The 21364-nt window shown below is 38.0% G+C and overlaps 2 protein-coding genes across 2 annotated transcripts in view; one reads left to right on the top strand and one right to left on the bottom strand.

The window, feature by feature from the left end:
- Positions 1-1901: 1901 nt before the first annotated feature.
- Positions 1902-16544, top strand: LOC145782208 (heparan sulfate 2-O-sulfotransferase 1-like). Its single transcript, XM_082593978.1, has 7 exons — positions 1902-2040; positions 2391-2470; positions 6220-6387; positions 6743-6961; positions 7543-7640; positions 9875-10032; positions 11068-16544. The coding sequence occupies exons 1-7, from the start codon at positions 1929-1931 to the stop codon at positions 11310-11312; spliced, it is 1080 nt and encodes a 359-aa protein (XP_082450104.1). The 5' UTR covers positions 1902-1928; the 3' UTR covers positions 11313-16544.
- Positions 16545-18857: 2313 nt separating this feature from the next.
- LOC145782406 (heparan sulfate 2-O-sulfotransferase 1-like) overlaps positions 18858-21364 on the bottom strand; it is a 74944-nt gene continuing 72437 nt past the window's right edge. Inside the window, exon 10 of the mRNA XM_082594186.1 lies at positions 18858-19732. The gene's annotated coding sequence lies outside the window, so the exon portion shown is untranslated. The remainder of the gene's footprint in view (positions 19733-21364) is intronic.

The following is a 21364-nucleotide window of genomic DNA, read 5'->3' as shown; positions in this document are numbered from 1 at the left end:
CGGATAGTATCGAACTCATCTCCTCTAGATTGGCAGCCGGAGACGTATCGCACGCGCCACGGACTGAGTTGAAGAATACATGTTGAAGTTAGAACTTATATCGGCGCTTTTCGTCTGTTGCTTTGAAAGAAAAAAAGAAAAAAGCGCTTATGTAGTGACGTCATGACCGGTTAAATAGTGTTTCAGATTCAAAGACCGGAGCCGGTCAAATAGCCACTGCCCTTTAATAACAAAGCAAAAAAATTGCCTGGATGCCGAAACAGAGCTAAGTGAAGAAACTTCTTTGATATCTCGTTTGCCTCACATACTGGCATTGATTTTGTATGCAAATGGATTGACATTTTTCTGTTTGAGTTGATCTGATTGCCGTTTTATTCCAATTTTTGTCCTGAATACAAATCATATGTTAAAACCTTGCATTATGGTGCGCAACGACAACTTTGGTTAACAAAACGTTACAAATATTCATTCTATTCACTACGATATTTGGTTGCCGGTCCGCAAACATTTTTTAAAAATTTTGCCGGTCCCCCACTGTTAAAAGGTTGAGAACCACTGCTCTAGTGCTGTCATGTCAGCCATTAGATTGATCTCATAAAGAAGGCAAGTTTATTTTGTGCTTGTGAGATGCATAAATTAATGTTTTATTATTTTTCTATTTTCATTAAGAAAGTTTACATAAAAGTTCAGTAGGCCCACAAAGCTTTACTTAAAGCTGTTGTGTTCATAGCAAGACATTGTTTACCATGGAAAAGTGGGCAAAATATGGCAAACGTTACTATAAAGAATGGGAAAAAGATAATGTTCAGTTCAGTTGTTTTTATTTCTGACCACCATATCAAAAACAATACACGTCAACATAGCAAAGGTCGAGAAACAGGTAGAATCGACAAAAAGCAAACGTTAAAACGTGCTTGTGCCCAAAGTAAGTTATTGAGTTGAAAGAAATTTGGCACGGTCGCAACACCTTGGATAAACTTAAAGGCTGGGTACAACCTGTAACAGAGGGCACTAGCAAGGCTGCTTGTAAATATTGCAAAACAGTAATAGGAAAAAAGCAAGAGCAAAAGTTTGAAGCATTTTGGAAATTGGGCTGGTTCAGTAATCAGTTTGGGCTGGAAACATTTTCAAAGGCTGGCAACCCTGTCTGGCCTGTGCTGTGCAAGCAGTTGTGATTGGGCATGCTAGCAATCTACCAATACACTAGCTCCAAGCATTGTGCATTGTGCAATAGTCTTCATCGCACATGACCAGGAAACTGTGTTCTGAAAGCTCATGATATACCGTTCGGCCTATCAACATAGCAAACTGTCTGCCCTGATGGCTCAGTTGGTTAGCGCGTCACTTCTGGAACGAAGAAGCTTCAAGATCAAGCGGCGCTGGTTTGACTCTCGGGGCGTGCGCTTGAGCAACGCACGTTAAGGACTGCTCTCCATTCAGCGGCATCTATTGGATGGAATAATTCCCCGGCAACAAGACTTCAACAATCGGAAACTTAACTCTGTCAATCTCGGTGACCGGGCCTGCGTCAGTGATTCAAAGCCTCTACCAGTATGCGAAACTGCCAGGATTAAGCTCTGCAAGAAGCTTTCCCAGTCCGAGGATAAAGATTCAATCAATCAAACTCGCAGCATTCAGCTTAGACAGATTGTTTGTATCTATATCTATAGTTGTGAAATAATACCGTAGTTGAATTGACAAGTTTTTCAATTTTGATGGAATTGGAAAGTTTTCCTGGGTGAATTTTCTGAAGTGGCATGTGATAACTACGGTATAGCTTCAGAAGGTGTAGTCACCATTAGCAATTGTCTCTGCCTTTTTGTTTATCTGTTTATTATTGTATTATTGCTAGAAAATTGCTAAAATAGCTTTCTAATTTATTTCAGAGGCAATATTTTAACACAAATTTGTTCTCCCATGCTAAGCTAATGGTGGTTAGTAAGCGTTCTGTGTTGCTGTGTTTTGTTGGTATAGTTTGTTTATCAACATACTTTTTTGTATCACAGCTAAATGATTTAAAGTTGCATTACAAAAATGTTGGTAAGTTAATTTGTTTAACGTAATTATTACTTGTTATAGCCATTGTAGTTTTCCTAGCCTAATGGTTTACAAAGTTAGTGTTATTGTAAAGATCTTTTTGTTTTTCTCAGTTTTATAAAAGTACTGAAATTTAATTGAGTTTTTGATTGGTCAACTTGGCTTAATTTGAATAGGTAGCAAAATTGTCTATAAAACTTTTTTTATAAAACTTAAGTTGTCTATAAAACTTTTGTCGGAAGTTTTATTTTATAAAACCTTGCAAATCTTATGAAGTGATCAAAGTTTTTAATCCTTTGTAAGTAGCAGATTTTTACTGATATATTTCATTTATTACATTGATATTCTTTCAGAGAATGAGTTATCAAGACGCAACGCTGAACCTGATGTTTTTCATTTGTTAACGCAAAATGGACAGATTATTAAGAGTCAGGTTTGTAATATATGTTGCCATCTACTAATTTGGGAAATGTATTCTTTTTTACATAGCATGCGTCAAATGTGCAACTTTTTATTTCTGTTGAAGTGATCACTTTTATTAACACACTGATAAAATTTCATTAATTTTCCGATATTTAACATATATGGAACAGTAGGGTGTACCATTTTGCAAAAAGTTTTTATAAATTAGTGCGGCTATGTATTACGGGTTTCCACTTCTGTTAAAAAGTATTTTGGTGGATTTTCAGAATTTTCCCGCCAAAACTGTGGTTCTGCCGCCATTTTGAAAAAATGGCGGCCATATAAGATTTTATGAAAGTCTACAGCCTTAAACTGGCGTAATGTGATCATATAATATGTCGATTACGGGGTTTTTGGGGTCACAGAACACGAATTTGGAGTCAAAAATGCTCTACGACAACAATTTTGAAAAGTGAAATTTTACCACTTGAAATTTATGGTGAAATTTTACAGACATGGACACAACCTGACCAAGAATACCTCACCCCAGAATGAATATTCCTGAAATATTGTCAAACTTTTGAAATAACAACACGATTCATTTACAAACAAATTGAGTTAATCACTCTCAAACATGATCCATCCCCGTTTCTTTTGCATGCTAATTTCTTATGCTTCAGCCCTGATTGATTTCACTTCCCAGTATTTCATCAACATAATAGCCCACCAGAGTTATGCACACACTCAATTCACTGAATTCTTGATGCATTTCTTTAACAATTGAGTTTGGTTGAGATAGCTTTTTTGTAATCTGAGAACTGTTCTCTGTGCCTTTCCACGACAAGCAAGAGAGCTTGCCGGTGGCTCTCGTCAGAACACTTGTCAATAAAATCACTGATTAGCTTAATCCCGCGTTCCGCAATACCGTTGAGGCGTTGACCACCCTTACGTTCAAAACAAATTTGTTTAGTTTCTTATAGCCTAATCACTAAAATTTTTCCATTCTGATACTGGCATTTGTTGCCACTCTTGATCAGGAAGTTCCAAATTGCTTTTCCAGTTGTTGCCTCGAGCAATGTACAAGCACCTTACCACTTCTCTGAATTGGCCGCAGTCGTACCAAACACCCACCACCAATGGCACCTTTCACTCTCCAGTCTTCCACCAATTTTATTACCGCCTGTTCTTGAGATGATCCGGTGCCGTCTGGTAGCTCAGGCAACCCCAGCAGCTGCTTCATTTTTGCATTACTTTCATCATCAAAACTAACGCCGGACACATTATACACAGCACTGTTCTGATGAAACATTTCCTCTCATTTTCAGAATCTTACAGTCCCAGTAAATTATTGCCAAATCAGGGGGCTGAAACTCATCTCTGATATTTTAGGAGTGAGAGGACCTAGTTTTATTAGCCAGTCTATGAGCTGTTGTGACTGAGATATTAGTATCTTCGACTTGTATGCCGGACGCTTGAGCCACAGCGAAAATTGTTCTTTGCCGATAGCTCAATCCAAGTCGATCAGATGTTAAAGCTGTAGGCGACATAATACCCATTTTCTTTGTCTTCCTTTCAGGAGTTTTCCAGTTGTCACTGTCACTTTCTGTTTCTTCATCTGTACTTAAGACCAACTTTACTGTTTTCAGATTGTCAGCAACATCCTCTCTCTGTTTCCTTTCACCAGCTGCGCTGTGTCATTTTTCTCTAGCTGTCCCGTCTCTTCTACAGAGCATCTCTGCCAAATGCGCAACCTACTTGATCTCGCTGGAGCTGATTTTTCAGATGTTCCATTTCTCTCACGCCTGGAATCATGTTCTAGTTGATACCAAGTTTCATACAAATTCCTCAGATGCCGGTCTATATCCGCATTTTTAACAATAACCTTACACGATTCCTTCTCTGTTCAGATTGCTTCTCGTTTTTTTTACCAAATACCAAACCCACGCCAAAATGATGTTTCCATACCTGGCGAATTTCCTCCCTTGCCATCACGATGGATTGATTGATCGTTCTGTGACTTTCGTCTCTGAGGAACAACAGCCTAGCAAGAACGTCAGAGCTTTTAGGAAGCTTAGCAACACCTAGTCTTTCGCTAGTGTTCCCAATGAGGAAGTACTTTCTTTTTGGTCTTTGTGCCAATGACGGGTGTGCTTCACCGGCCGTCTCATTCAGTGGCATAACTGATATGAATCTTGTAACTTGCGTACGATCACTAGCTACTCTTCGAGTTAATGTAGCTAATGGTGATCTCCGTCGTGTAGAAGTAAAGCATTTACCCAGTTGGGAGAGTTCACTTCGGTTTTTCGAACCTTTTGGTCTGCCGTGGGGTACTCTTCTGCCGTCCATTAGTTAATAAGTAGGTAGGTTAGTAACTATATAAGTCACAGGCTACAGGCTACTGTAGACTAGTTAGTAGGTTTTTATCGGATGTGAAAGTACACGAGAAAGTACATGCTAATTTTTCCCTTATGCTGATTGATATAATCACACCAACTAGAAAAGTTTATGCATACATGCATTTTAAGGTTAAAATGACAATAAGATGCTCTTTTCATGTGAATCTGCAATCCAAAACAGTGTGGTCACATCTATATGTCAAAATTTACTTTACAAAATTGTTGTCGTAGAGCATTTTTGCCTCCAAATTCGTGTTCTGTGACCCCAAAAACCCCGTAATCGACATATTATATGATCACATTACGCTAGTTTAAAGCTGTAGATTTTCATAATATCTTATATGGCCGCCATTTTTTCAAAATGGCGGCAGAACCACAGTTTTGGCGGGAAAATTCTGAAACTCCACCAAAATACTTTTTAACAAAGGTGGAAACCCGTATCACATAGCCGCACTAATTTATAAAAACTTTTTGCAAAATGGTACACCCTAATGGAACAGGACTATTATTGAAGTAATGTTTGTGTTTAGGAAAGCTCATTGATTCATTGAAAACCTTATCAGAACATATTGATGAAATAAATTTCTTTAAAATATGCTGTTCAAATTCTTGTAACTGAATGACTATTGCAAAATTAGTAGGTTTCCAGCCAACCCATACTTTTGTTTTTACATTGCCAGACAGTGAAGAGATGCTAAGAATTTGAGTTTGTTAATTTTGTTTTTAATCAATTTAGATCTCTTTGTTATTATGATATCTATTTTCTTTTGGTAGTCTTGTTTCCATTTTAGCATCAAGTTGTTTCCTTTAATTAATACAAAGTTTGAGTTTTACATACCGGTGCATTATTGCATGTAAACTAAATAGCCTACATCACCTGTTCTTTTTAACATAAAAACATTATTTTCATAATACATATTACATAGGCTAAACTAAATCTTACTACAAATAACTTGGTGTGATCTTAAATGTCACGTTGTGGTATCTAATTCATCTGTACAATGCCATTGAACTCTTATCTAATTTGAGTAAAGTGTTGAAGTCAAGCAATGATTTAGAATGCCTGACAGCACCAACACTTTATAGTTGACTTTCTGTATACTATCTGAAGCTGCTTACGGAAATATATCTAAGGCTGCGTGACCGAGTTGTGAGAACGTCGTCGCGATGTTCGAAAGTACGCCAGAACATGCGGCTGTGTCTCAACTTAATGGCAATGCGATACATAAATTAAACATAATGTATAATAACAATTGTTATTTTGAAAACTTGCATTTAAGATGCTTTTATCATTCTCACAGGCATAAATTAATTTCAAATATTTTGGAATGTTTCAATCTCTCCTGCATGCATTGTCATACTTTTTGTTTTAACTCTTTTTCAGTCACCTGAAAATACCCCAAGAAAGAATGTCATTTTTTATAATAGGATACCAAAAACAGGGAGCACATCATTTACAAATCAAGTTTATGATATGGCTAAGACAAACAAGATTTATGTCATGCATATCAATGTCACAAAGAATAGCTTCAAACTCTCTTTGTATGATCAGGTACTATAATGGCAAAATTGTAATGTTAATTGCACATTTTCTAACGTAAATGCTTTCACGAGAGACAATCCCAAATTAGAAGATTTATTGTGTTTAGAGTAAGAATATGAACTAGTGTTAAAGCTGGTTCATTTGTTTAACCCATGAGAAAATGTTCACAAAAGTACATGCTAACTAACTTCATATAACTATTTTTTTATGTTGTGATTGCAAATCTTATCATTTCCCTTATATCATAAATTCTATTTCAAGTTCAATGCATCTGGTCACAATTCGTTGTCTTTTTATGAAAATGACTGATTAGAAAATGACTTTCTATTTTCTAATTGTTTTTGGAAAACTCTTGTTTTGTCAGTTAAAGCTTGTTGAGAATGTGACCACATGGGATAGAAGGCCTGCATTCTACCACGGCCACTTTCCATACATATCTTTTGCGCAATTTGGTGCTGCAAATGTGCTTTACATCAACATAATCCGCGAGCCTTTAGACCGATTGATGTCTTATTATTATTTCCTCCGATACGGAGATGATTATAGAAAGGGCTTGAAAAGAGCAAGACATGGTGACAAAAGGGTGAGTGGATGACCTGAACAACTGCGCTGTTTGTTTTTTAATTTAGAAATATCACAAATGAGTCATGCATTGTATTCTGCACTGTATTCGTACTTTATGGACATATTTCATTTGTAAACAACGGATTAAAGCTGCCAATTTGTGCATTCCGGTCTCATCTTTCTAGGCTATGGAGTGACTGTATTTTTCCAAAGGTGATACTCAGAAGTCAATGCATACGTTGCTAAGTCCTGTATTCAAATACTATGATCAGTTGGGACCAGCTGACTAGATGACCAAATTGTCTCGCTGCTCTTGCCTAATCAGATTGAATTGTTCAACACTAAGTCTACTCAAGCGTTCTTTTTTTGTGAATTTCATATTATTGTGATGTGAGTTTTTTGTGCTCTTTTATAGAATCTAATTGGCAAATGGTCATTTCTCTCTTTCACTCTCTCTCAGTAGCTTCTCACTGTCCACTAGTCTTCGAGTCTTAGGTTAACAACAAGACGTCAAGAGCCAGACATTGAAGCGATGCAAAAAGGGTGGCTTTTGCTCACAGGGTCTGGATGGGTCCTATTAATGACTCTCTTTTGTGGCAGACTTTCGACGAGTGCGTTGCTGAGCAAGGTTTCGGATGCACATCACATGACCTATGGTTGCAGATTCCCTTCTTCTGTGGCCATTCAGCCGAATGCTGGTGCGTACCACTTCTGCTGTGTTTGACTGTAACTTTTTATTTTTGACTAAATTAGCTGTTTTAGGTTTATTATTGCATTATGCTTCAATTTTGTTCTTCTTTAGGTAAGGCAATCTGCTAAAATTTAGATTAAGCGGCTTAGGTTAAGTGGCTCTTCTCAGAGAAGATTTTTTGCTGAGAAATCGATTAAAATTTAAAATTCCTTTTTTTGACTTTGATATATCGTCTGAAAACGTTAAATTTATTGCGTAAAAGATGGGTTGTGCCGAGTGACTGGTTAGTGCTGACTTTTGTCAAATTTTATGTGCGGCCAGACTACACATAACGAAGAGGTGATAAGCAGAGCTACCTTCAAAGCTCTTACGTTCTCACAAGTAGTTGTAGTCGTGGTTCAACCTATCCTTGTTCAACCGAAGTTACAATGTGAAAGTTATTTTCAAAACGCAATTTAAGTTGCCATTTTATAGATTTAACGTAGAGAAATATGAGTTTTCATTTAAGAGATCTCTTGTAGGTAAGTTGACGTTAGATTGTGATACAGTGCCTACTACTTAGAAGCATACTTCCTACAGAGGAAGCATTGCCTACTTCCTCGTACATTTGTTTTCGTCTCTCGAACACGATCATGACAAAAATAAAATTATGCATGAAATCAGATATTTCTGTAACTTTATTATGAAACTTGTTATCAAGAATGCGAGACTGGACGATAAATCAGTGTTTGATGATTCAACGTCTGCAGAAGGTAAATCAACATGGAAAACACTGATACAATTCGCTGGCTGTGACGCGAATGTTGACAATATTGAGCGTGTTGAGAGGGAGCGATCTTCCTGGCGTCTGCACTACCTGAGTACTCACTATAGAACAGCGAGCATTGTGTTTCGCTAACCATACTGGTGTAGCCTTCACACTAGCCATCAACACTTTTCCAAAAACATGTGTTTCTCGGCAGTCGAGTGTAGCAAGAATTGACTGCGATAGACACGTGTTTCGCCCATGATGCTGGGCTCATCAGTATCGCACCTCTAATTTGCACTTTTTCAAAAACTAATTATTGGAAAACTTAACTTAGGATTGTGATAACAAGTAATTGTTTAACGACTTTAACAAACCTTTTGACAACAACCTACGGTATGTATATGTTTTCGCGGCAAACGCATCTTCGGTAGAAACCATTGGCAAACATTTCGTTACATTTAATCGACACATTACCTCAATGAAATAAGGCATCCCTTGAGCCGGTTGCGTGGCAAGGTTTCGATTTCAACAGCTTGTCATTGTATTTTTCGGAATGGCCCGATTCGGTGAGTCCGATTCGGTGAGTCCGATTCGGTGAGAGCCTTTTTCGGTGAGAGCCTTTTTCGGTGAGAGCCCTATTCGGTGAGTTTTTTTTTTTAAATTATTGCGCGCCGTAGCCTAATTATCATTGCTGTTATAGGGTTAGGGGATAGGGGTTAGGGGATAGGGGTTAGGGGATAGGGGTTAGGGGGTTTTTGGGGTTAGGGGGTTTTTGGGGTTAGGGGGTTTTTGGGGTTAGGGGGTTTTTGGGGTTTTTGGGGTTAGGGGTTTGGGGGTTTTTGGGGTTGGGGGTTTGAGGGTTTTTGGGGTTGGGGGTTTGAGGGTTTTGGGGTTGGGGGTTTTTGGGGTTAGGGGGTATGGGAGCTTTTGGGGTTTGGGGGTTTTTGGGGTTGTGGTTTTTTGGGGTTTGGGGTTGAGGGTTTTTGGGGTTGGGGGTTTTTGGGGTTTGCGGTTTTGGGGTTAGGGGGTTTTGGGGGTTGGGGTTTTTGGGTTTGGGGTTTTTGGGGGTTTTGGGGTTTTTGAGGTTTTGGGGGTTTGCGGTTTTGGGGTTTGGGGTTTTTGGGAGTTTTGGGGTGTTTTGGGGGTTTGGGGTTTTGGTTTTTTTTGGGGGGTTTGGGGTTTTTTGGAGGTTTGAGGTTTTTTGGGGGTTTGGGGTTTTTTGGGGGTTTGGGGTTTTTTGGAGGTTTGGGTTTTTGGGTTAGGGGTTAGGGGGTTTGGGGTTAAGGGTTTTAATTAGGCTACGGTACCCGATAATTTTCAAAAAAAAATTCAAAAAAATCACCGAATAGGGCTCTCACCGAAAAAGGCTCTCACCGAAAAAGGCTCTCACCGAATCGGACTCACCGAATCGGACTCACCGAATCGGACTCACCGAATAGTAGCAGACCCGTATTTTTTGTGCGAGCGCTTGAAAATTTCTTTTGCACTTGCAGGAAAGTCGGCAGTCAGTGGGCACTGGATCAAGCAAAGTCCAATTTGATGACCAAGTATCTACTAGTTGGCTTGACCGAACAGATGGAGGACTTTGTTGTTGTGTTGGAGGCTGCTGAGCCACATGTGTTCGATGGATTGGCAGAGAGATTTCGAAATGGTTTGTAATTCGATTTGACTATTGGTTAGACTAAGTAAGTAAGTATGGATTGCCAGTGTCATTTGCCATTACGTCACCAATCATCCAATGCTGCAAGTTGCCCAAAAGTATTGTAAGTTCACCGTAACTTGATTTTTGAAAGCGATTAAGAGGAAAAATGGTACGAAGCCTTATCGGATTCATGATAAGAATGTCAAGTTATTTCCTCCCCAACACCTCAATCGATAAACGAACTGACAAATAGAGAAACCGCATTATACCAAATCTAACCGGAATGCAGCCGAGCAGCGCACAACTGCATAGTGCACATAGGTCTCAATTCAGCGGTACCATAGTCGCCGAAGTAGCCAGTCAGCGATTATGCTTCAACTGTCAACGGAAGGTTTGCACATTCAGCTTCGGTGAGTCGGTGACCTATCGTTTGTTGTCTTTGCTGTCTCAACCTACAACAAGAACATAAGCATTAAGCTGAAGCTGGTTTTTTTGTCGGTCATTTATCAGTCATTGACCGATTTTTTAGCAAAATGTCCGAAAAAAATATATTTAATTCAGTCAAAATGTCCGAAAAAATATATAGTCAATTCAGTCAAAATGTTCTTTTTTCAGATAAAACATGACAACATTTCTCAACGAAACTTAATGTTGTAGCTAGTCAGGAAGTGCACATTTTGGTTTGCATTATCAGCTACAAGAAAGGAAATATTTTCATCAGAAAGAAATGACCGAAATAAATAAAAAATGACCGAATTTTTTCAAGTCATTTCGGACAAATGACTGAAAAGTCTCAGGGAAAAAAAACAGAGCTGAAGAAGCTTTCTCTGTTCAAAGGTCGGCCTTAGGTCTTGCTTGTATTTTTCATTAAGTCAAGCAGAGTTACGATCTGATGAAACAGCCAAAGCAACTTCAGGGTCTTGGTATCGGAGCATTACTGCTTTTATGAATGTTAAAAATAAAATGCAAAGGCTTTCTCAATTGAACGTATTTGGTGCTCGACGATGTTATGGTTTTCGTTCATAATTTTACCATTGTGTTTAGGCAAGAAATCCCACATTCGTAAGACATTGCACAAAGACCCTCCATCAGACGCAACGCTACAAAAAATGAAAAACTCTAAAGCCTATAGAATGGAGAGAGAGCTGTACGATTTCGCACAAGCACAGTTTGAGTTCGTGAAGCAACTCTCGACCTACACAGACGAAAACGGATTGCTACAGCCCATGAAGGGAAGTCGATTCAGATTCGAAAAGATTTACGGCCCACAAGGTCGCATACAAGGATAGAAGGATTGTAATTTTGCTTGGCAAGAAAACGTACAAGTTCAAGTTGGTATTGGTACAGAGTTAAGTGTATGCAAAATGGCCTACTGGAAAACCGATGCATGAATCTATTGCGCTTAACACTTCCTTTCCTACAAGCTAACCATTCATACGTGAAGTTCACAAGAAGATGCGAGAAACTTTAGCATTGTTTCAACGTCGACTACAGTTGTTTTTGTTGGTAATGCCACTCCAGCTGTTACCACCGCATCTACTGTATATCTTGTTGCTGACACTTTTCAATACTAATCTCAAAGAAAACAAATCCTGAAAGAAACTAACCGTGGCTGTACAGTATGTTTGGATACGATTTTCTGAAGTATTTGGAACGTTTTTATTCATGTCAGAGCAGGACTTGGGTTTAAATTCAAAGCAACCAAATTGAACAACAGCTGGCTATTGTTTCACCAAGCTATAATGCTTAATGAGTTGTACAGCATTTCCTTGGCAAATCATCTACATTCTCGAACATTTAATGATAATCGAAATACCATCAACTTCAATAGTTGTTTTTGCACATTGGACGGTGCTATTCAATTGGTACAACTGTAAACTAGTTTACTTTGGTAAAAAAAGTTTAAAAGTAAATGCGATTTACACCTTCATAACAGTTTTGTTATCTTGTGTTGGAAATCATATTCTTTTGTTTTTCTTGTTGCATGCACAGTGCAGACATGCCTGCGTCTAAGACGGCTGGTTCTTTTTACTTTGATTCTAGAATTGATTGTTTGCATAACACTTTATTTTGACGCTGTTGATATTTGTTTGAATGAGTAAAGACGCATCTAATCCAGGATCAATGAAAAAGTTTGAATCTTCATTTGATAGCGGTGAAACGGATACTATTTGGTACAAATGCCTTGGTACTGGCCCATTGGCAGTTCATAATGCCTAAGAAATTTGTTCTAATTTTCAACACCGGAATCTCAATCCCATGTTTGTTCCAATTCCATCCTTGCCATTGGACACCTGTCGCAAAAAGTTTAGTGCATCTTCAAATCATAGATTCACACCCAAAGGACCCAGATAGAAAAATATTTACACTGATTCAACGTCTGCAACCGGTTTTCATGATGACAACACCACCCTTCTGCCCGGACAACAAAATCCGTCATTTTTGCATTGTGTGCAAACGTTGAATCAATGTAAAAATGACGGATTTTGTTATCTGGGTGATTACAGCTGTCTTCTTTGTTCTGTGAAATGTTCAGGTATATAATGTACTTGTTGGAGTGTTAAGATTTGAGTTGTTTAATGCTTTCTTTCACGATTCAATCTTTCACCGCTCCAAACTTGTTTATTTATTTTAATAAAATGTTGTATTATGTTTCTTTCTAACTGTGTTTCCTTTATTGTCTGTTTCATAATGTCATTGCATGCTTACTAAAAATTCCTTTTCTAAGTTGATTGTACTGAGTCCTGTAAGTTTGCGGCACTACCCAGTTCGCGTCGGACAGCTACTGTGTAAAATTAGCGTTTATATTTGCACGTAATAGTTCTTGAGTCCATGAAACATGCGAAAAGGTCGAAACTCTTTTCATACTTTGAACCCCATGGCTACCTAGGCCTAGAACCTCATGGTCCTTATGGCTACTGATTAACTCTACAGCCGTTGACCGTAATACAATATTGAACGGTTGAAGCTTCAAGAAAAGGAAAAATGGGTCCAGTTTTTGACACCTGAGCTTCAAGTACGAAATGATACTGGTACAGTTACTTGTTTTGATCATAGTATGCTTTATTACTTTTTGTGCCATGGAATCAATCGTATGCTTCAGTTTACTCGCAAAAGTAAAATTGACGTTTTACGCAGAAACGACTCAATTTCATCGCAGTGGTACTAGTTTCTTGTGAATGGTTTTGTTAGTTAATGTGCTTAAATGTGTGTTGTTGTGATGTTGATCGTTTTATCCGACTTGGCTGTAGTTTCATTTGTGTTTATCTGGACAGTATCTGTCTATGTAACCTCAGTTGTTGGAAGCGAATCCCATCTAGCAAATCAGTCATTTTTTACATTGACTCAACGTTTGCAGACGTTAATTCATTGTGCAAAATAATTAGTTTTCAGACTGGAATGTGTGTGAAATTGCTGTAATGTTTAACTTTAAAAGCTTAACGTTTTCTGTGATTTTCTCATTTTTGTAACATTCTAACTAAAGTGAAAGTTCCCATTTTTGTTTCTGTTAGATTTACTCGCCCCCGCAAAGCTGCCAGGCTTGTGTGCATTTGGAGCACTTGAGTGTGCTTTGTATTGTTGGGATTTCCAAAGTTGTTATTAAAGAATACCATCCATTCACACTTAAAAGAATGCATAGTTTCTACCATAAATTCAATCACAAAACAGTAGTAGCTAAGTGCAAGCAACGAAGTGTCTGCAACTGAAATTTATAAGTTTACAAAACAACGATCAAAACATTACAGTCGAGGAACTGCCTGGGCCGCCCTAGTGACCGACAAGTAGGATTAAAATAATTTTTAATGTTTGTATTGTGTTCTAGATATAGTTTACTACTAAACATTTAAATGTTTAAATTAGTAGTAAACACATTACAAACATTAAACCTGATTTTGATCCTGCTTGTCAGTAATTTTTAGTAGTTTTAATTAATTAATTGTTATAGTTTAATGGTCCTTGACTTTACTTGTCGGTCATTAGGCTCACCGAACAGACTATCATGAAGAAAAAAACACCTATAAAAGTAAAAAAATGAAACACCTTCAAACAGGGTTGCCAGGTGCTGGTTGAAAAAATATGCAAAACCGACTCTAAAAAAATAGGTATGCAAACTATAAACTATGGTGGAAAAGTTTAAGTCAGCCTACGTGAGAAAGTGAACGACATGAGTCATGGTAAATCGAGTTTTGTACGCACTACTGCACAGTTTGACAGTCAGCATGAAACCAATTTAAAAACGTCAAATAAGCACTTACAATAGTTTTTTTATAGATAGCAGGAAAAGAGATGTCATCATTGCGATTCATTACATAAGTGCTTATTTGACGTTTTGTAAATTGGTTTCATGCTGATTGTAAAACTGTGCAGTAGTGCGTACAAAAAACTCGATTCATCATGATTCATGCCGTTCACTCTCCTCTCTTGTTGTTATTTAAGTTTCTTGTTGATCGTTAACATGTAAGACCCCTTTTTTCTAACTTATTTCAAACTTTGCGCTCGATAATTTTTTGTCTTTAAGTTGAATTTTCATTTTGCATGTTTAGTTGATTTCAGCAACATGGTCGATTGGTCGTGTGTTTTGCCATGTTCGACAGGTAGTCACTACCTGGTCTAGCCCCCCTGAAGAAGTCAGTCGTATATGATTGACGAAACGTCGGAATAAAAGCAGATTGTCACTGTATACAATATACATCTTGTGATAGTTTAGCTTAATTTGCACCAGTAGAACGCCTCATATTATTTAATTAAATGCCTGGTGAACAGCCTCATTCAATTTTTATTAAATTTTATTTTGTGCAAATTTTGGATAAGCGCGGGCCCCATAAATTTGCGGGCCCTGGGCAGTCGCCCAGTTTGCCCACCCCAAAGGCTACTACTGGTGGAAACCTACCAAAACACCTAGAGGAAAATTCATCATTTTTATTGATTTTCATTTTATTGCTTACAATGTAAAAATGATGGATTTAAAGTTGGACAACTTAAGGACTTAAAATTGAAAAACGTCACAGTTCATAATGCCATGAAACAATTCCGCCTTCGACAACTACCTGCACAATTTTTTTGTGCATGTGGTTGTCGGGTCACCTCATGGAAATCTTTTGATTTAGTTAATTTTTTTGATCGCTATATTTGCTAGAATAGGCGCCTTATCGGCTAAAGCGTAGACTTTACCTCAGTGGCTCTCAACCTTTCTCGGCTTATGGCACCCTGCAAACAACCAAATAATTTGGCGGCACCCATAGTGAAACCAAAAAGTTTCTGCATTAAATAATTTTGAACAAAACTAACTACAGCTCTGTATCGTATCATATACAATTTAATGAAGTTCATTTCAAATAAAGTTAGTGCGAAATTTGCGCTTGAGTTTTAGCCCAAATCCTTTCAATGTCTGGGCGCATATATGATAACACAACTCTAATAACTTGCGGCACCCTTCCGAAACCTAAATGGCACCCCGGTTGAGAACACTGCTTTCCATTTTTGTCAATTTAACCAATATTTTGCGTAGTGTTAATGTTTCCTGGTTAGGCTTATGATTGTACAATTTTATACCATAGGCTACTCTTTCGTGCCATTTTTCATTTATTTCGCCTTTGGTTGTTAGTCTTTTCCATCAATTTTTTAACGTAGCAAGAGTGAAACGTTTTTCATTCTTTCGCACCTTCATCATTTGATTTTTTGTGCTGTTTGCTTTCAGCTCAACTGAAGATGATCTAGCTCCTAGCTGATCGAAATCGATTTTTAGCTGTTTGTGATTGAACTGACTCATGTGAATATAAATTCGTTTGTATTACAAGGCATGTAACCGAGTCGTTCAAATCAAGTATTGTTGTGGGTTTGACACCTGTCAGAATATATTTCATTTTTTGAAAATTTGGCTTAGGTTCTTTTGTATCACAGGCAGTTTTTAAACCCCGATCATCCAATGCTTCAATTAAACCTGCTGACTTATGATTATTTGATAATGTGCAGGGTAATAAGTAACTAATAATATCTAGTCGTGTTGTGTCTTCGGAAAGTATTTATCAAACGAGTGCGAAAGATGACTAATGATAAATTGCTTCACAACGTTTAGACTGAATTCGTTTTGTTTGAGAAAGTAGTTCAGCTGAAGAGAACAGATTCATTCTTCCACTATCAGCCCAACTGTGCATTTTGTGTTTGAAGGCATTAATCTTGTCATCCGATTTTAATTGATTTGCCTTGCAATGGCATAGCCTACTGTTTACTGTCTCAAAAATGCAAGATAGCTAGGCCCAGGCCCGCAACCAGCAAATATTTTCGGGGGGGGGCATTTAATTTTTATCAAAGAACAAACATTAAAATGATGCATTGTGACATTTTTATGTTAATGTCCACGCCCATTGATAGAGTGTGTGGCACTACCATGCTACGGTTCAGTGGTCATAACTTATGTCAATCACGTTTTTGTTTAGTACAGCATTAAAGGAAACTAGCCTTTGTAACCTTTTCTCATTTAGCTATGACTACCCAAGGAAGAAAATTACGATATCACAGTAATGTGTTCAGTCGGTTACAAATAAAATACAACATCTGTAGGCTACGAACTGCATTGGCACGACTGGAGTCATAAATTAATCAATAACATATGTTTATATCAACATAAACAAACAGATACATAGGAATAAACTCAACACGGTAATTACAATCCTGAAACATTTTGTTGGCTCAACAAGTTTTTATGTTTGTAGGCCCAAAGAAGTTGACTTTGCAAATGCAAAATGACATTTTAATTTAGAGCATAATGTCTAACTTTCTACTTGATTTGGCAAGTTCGTTTAACACCAATTCCGCGCTTGGAATTTGAGTACGATGGATTTGCATGAGAGCTAGTCCAGAAAGCCTGTCCTGCCCCATAGTGCTTCTAAGGTAACTTTTCAAGCGTCGTAAACAGCTAAATGTTCTTTCTGCAGAAGCAATTGTGACTGGAAGTGTAGCCAAAATTATCAAGAGTTTGTAAATGTTTGGATAAAACTCTTTTTGGGATTCTATTGCTGACACCGCATCAATCGCAATTGCTGGCCTTTCACTTTCAAGAATTCATTTAAAATCAGATTTACAAATGCCTAAGCCCAACTGAGTAGCTTATTCACCACGCTATCGCAGCTGCTTTTGATCTCGAATTATTTAGTTGTTTTTAAACGCTTTTTATGGTGATGATGGATGCTGACATTATGTATACGCTAACGAAACAGATAATGAGGATGCCAGCCTAATTTATCGAACAAAATTGTTAGCATAGCTTCCAACCAGCGTAGCCTACTTTCGGTTTCGATAGTCTACAACTCTACACTCTACAGTACGTGCACGGACATTTTGCCGACAGGACTAATTACCGAATTCTATAATTTCGCCAATTTGTCTAATCGGCATTTAGTCCTTTCGGCAATTAGTCTTTCGGCAAAATGAGTTTTGAAAAAATGTCTATTCGGCAAAATGTCCGGGTACCCTACAGTACTGTATGGCTGTACGTGTACGACGTATAGTAGGGCCTACATTTCATACTGCATAAAACGCTTAAAAATTTTTCAAAGAATTTCGGGGGGGGCAAATGCCCCCCCCCTGGTTGCGGGCTTGGCTAGGCCTACAACAGTGTCGTAAACCAGTTAGGGTCAGCATGATTAGCTTCAAGTTTTCTCTTTGCAGTACCGTAATTAAGTTAGTAGCTATACCTCATCTAAAGGGGTGAGAATTTTTTCTCTCAGTCATGCGAAGGCTCACAGCGATTGCCTTAATCTTATGACACTACCAGGGCGGTAGTTTGTAGCGCGTGAAACATGCGGTTCTTTTCACAATTGCACAAAGTTTTGTAGTGCAGCTGGTACAGTCAGCTACAGAAGACAATTAGTAATGTTACATAGAGCATATTTAAAGAATACTTGTTTGGAAAGACAGTTGAAAAGTTACCAAAAAGCCGTTTTTCTTAACAAAGCCGTTTTTGTAGGCTAAATGTAAAGCAAATATACGGGTAGTTGAATTAACAAGTAACCATGAGCATGCAGTGAGTATCCAGGCCTGATGCTAATAGCGCAATGCAGGTTATCATAACAAGAGTTAGTAAACTACTACCGGTGCCAATTGTTATTTTACGGTAAACAGAGATTATTTACGATAAACAGAAGCCCTTCTATTGTCAGACGTATTAAAAGCCTTTGTATCCCCTTCTTTAGATATCCCTGCTCTCAGTAACCACCTCACACCTTTGGGTGAAGACGACTTTTATGCACAAAACCATTTCGCGAACGAAAATGCTAAATGTCCTTGTATGGAGAGGCTGAATCGAACAGGTTTTAATCGTGGTCAAGTAGATCTGAATAGATTATATTTTTCGAAATATAGTGGATTTTTTTCTCAACATTGCTTTACAAATATGGGCTATTGATTGTGAGAATCTTTGCTCTCGGACTGAGAAAGCCTTTTGCAGAGTATAACCCTGGCAGTTTCGCATACTTGTAGAGGCGTGGGTGGGTCTCCTGCCTGCGCATTGGAGTCGCATTATTCCCTTCTTACATGCAAACGTGGGGAATAGCACAATCTGAGATTAAGGGGGCAAGGCAGAACGAACCGCTGACCACACCATCAGCAATGCGCTGTCTACCACGCGTCACTGTGTGCATGGTCCGAACATACTGGTTGACCATCAATACAATGGCTGGTCCACACCCGCCCCAATACCTAGCCTGAATGACAGCCACTGCTCAAGGGTGGTGAAAGTACAGAGCTCGCCCACCTTTGCACTGGGGGAAAAATTTTTAACGAAGAACCAGTAGTCAGAAATATCAGCACAAAAATCAATTTTTGTTATATTTTTATTGTATGACCAAACGGTAAGCAATTTTAAAGATGGCGCTGTAGCCACAAGTCACGGCGCCATGCCACAAGTCAACAAAACGACGAATGTGCTCACGATGAAAAACGCAACTTTCTTGACAACATTTGGCTACAGAAATGGAGAACTGAATTCACGCATTTAAAGATATAACGAAATGTAAACGTCAAATTTCTGCAAATCGATTGGATGTTTTTCGACTTTCCCACAGTAGCCTACGTGCTCATTTCACCATGTTAGTTTTGAAAGAAAAAAATCCACTGAACCTACAGCTCAAAGACAAGCATGTGGCGGCCCTCTGGAGCCACGTAAATATTTCAAAACCGGCAACGCAAAGTGAACAAATAATGGAGTGAAAGTGCAATAGAACTTACTTGAATAAATGCAATTCTAGTTCAGGAAATTGTGATAGGTTTAATGTTAATACTGTGCGAAAAGAATTTAAAATGTTAAAAAGAAATTCAACGGTCAGATAGCATTTGTTGCGACTAATCACACGAGAAAGCAGCAAATTGCGAAACAACAACTAAATCGACGTAATAACTGTATATAGGTATCTTAAGCACACGTAGGCTACACATGTAACCTCAATGCTGGGGTTGCATTGATGGCATATTTTTACCCGTGTTGCAACAGAACTTTGTGTCTCCTGCTTTCTCGTAAAAAAATCTTTTGCAAAAGTGGCTTTTCAGCTCACATGGCAGAGAACACCTCTTCGTACAAGAAATACTTTCTCAGATTTCACACAGATTTTGAAAATTGAAACTTATGGAAGAGCACCAGCCCTTTTTTTACGTCTGAAAACGTTGAATCCATGTGAAAAAGGACTGGTTTTTGGAAGTGATTTTTCTCCAAAACCTGACAAAAAATTAACATTACGTAACTACAGCCAAGTAACAAAACAACGGTACAAATTCAGACAGCAAAATTTGTCATTTTTACACGGGTTCAACGTCTGTAAACGTTGAATCTACGCAAAAATGACGGATTTTGCTGTCTGGGAAGGAAAACCACATAATGCGATTGGTACCTACCCCACAACCTGGTCTTTTTTTCGCTGAGACTTTTCGGTCATTTGTCCGAAATAACTTAAAAAAATTCGGTCATCTTTTATTTATTTCGGTCATTTTTTCTGATGAAAATATTTCTTTTCAAGTAGCTGATACAAACCGAAATTTGCACTTCCTGACTAGCTACAACATTAAGTTTCGCTGAGAAACGTTGTTTTTTTTTCGGACATTTTGGCCGAATTGACTATATATTTTTCGGACATTTTGCTAAAAAATCGGTCAATGACCGATAAATGACCGAAAAAAAAACCCAGCCAGTACAAGTGCGAGCAGAACATAACGCAGATTTGAGCATGTAGACGGAAAAGGAATAATTTCATTGACATAAAGGTATAATACTGTATGAGGTTAATGGTAAAAGGGGCTTTTTAGTTATGAATGGAAATTACCCAGACAGCAAAATCCATCATTTGTACATTGATTCAACGTCTGCAGACGAGTTTTTCTTTTTGAGCAAAAGTGTATGCTGGTCAAGCAATATCAGCAAACAACGGAAAGTCTATGCAATTTAATGTCAGAATTGTGTATGTTTTCCCTAGCAATTTGAGGAGTTTTCCGTTTCAAGAATAATCGCGACAGCTTAAAGGCAAAAATTAAAAACCATCAAAGCACTAAAGTTGGGAGTTGGCACAGATTCTCTTCCATTGCTCAATAGAAAAAAAAACATAAGCGTAGAATGAGGGGTCATCAGAACAATACTTGCAGAGATTAACATAAGTATCATACACGAATCTTAATTGAATAATACTATAATAATTTGACTTGTTGCAAAATCTAACCAAATGTAAGGTGATTACTATAGTACATTAAAACCACGTAAAACTCCCGCTTGAAAAATAGTGAAAATGTTTATTGAACTTTAATTTGTGATTTTCTTTTTCCATTACCTAAACTCCGTGGTGCCTCTGACGAAAGCAATGCTTACGTCATCAACACACATGACGCATGCCTCGTTATGTGTGTTGGGTTTGAAACAATATATCGGTGAAAATCAAGAAACACAAGCTCGAGAGAGATCGGACAACATCGGAAGCGTTCGGACATCATCGGACTAAACCCTAAATACCTAGCTCGCTGAAATAAGATTATAGCACTCACTGGCCCCGGACGAAGCAAGTTAATGGTTTGAGACTAAAATACAACAAAGAAATTTGGCAACTAGTGGCCTCATAAAAAAACATCAAAGAAATTTAGCAACTAGTGGCCTCATAAAAATACAACAAAGAAATTTGGCAACTGGTGGTCTCATAACAATACACCACTGCACCAACATGGAGGTATAGAAGGTTGTCAAAAAACAGGTTCAATGATTCTGCTTGCTAGGTTACAGAATCGATACGGTTGAAAAAAGCAAACTGGACAAAGAAGAGCAGAGTACACAAAGAGAAGAACAATCATTCTGAATTGTTCATGTTTATCA

Source organism: Aplidium turbinatum, chromosome 13 (genome assembly GCF_918807975.1).
Source record: "Aplidium turbinatum chromosome 13, kaAplTurb1.1, whole genome shotgun sequence".
NCBI lineage: Eukaryota > Metazoa > Chordata > Ascidiacea > Aplousobranchia > Polyclinidae > Aplidium > Aplidium turbinatum.
This window is presented reverse-complemented; position numbering and strand designations above follow the sequence as displayed.

What these genes read in the sequence shown, in the direction of transcription:
- LOC145782208 (XM_082593978.1), top strand. Translation starts at nt 1,929, where the DNA reads ATGGTGGTTAGTAAGCGTTCTGTGTTGCTGTGTTTTGTTGGTATAGTT. An exon ending in GTTGCATTACAAAAATGTTG is followed by an intron (nt 2,041 to 2,390) that starts GTAAGTTAATTT and finishes ATATTCTTTCAG; the next exon opens with AGAATGAGTTATCAAGACGC. An exon ending in CAAGACATGGTGACAAAAGG is followed by an intron (nt 6,962 to 7,542) that starts GTGAGTGGATGA and finishes CTTTTGTGGCAG; the next exon opens with ACTTTCGACGAGTGCGTTGC.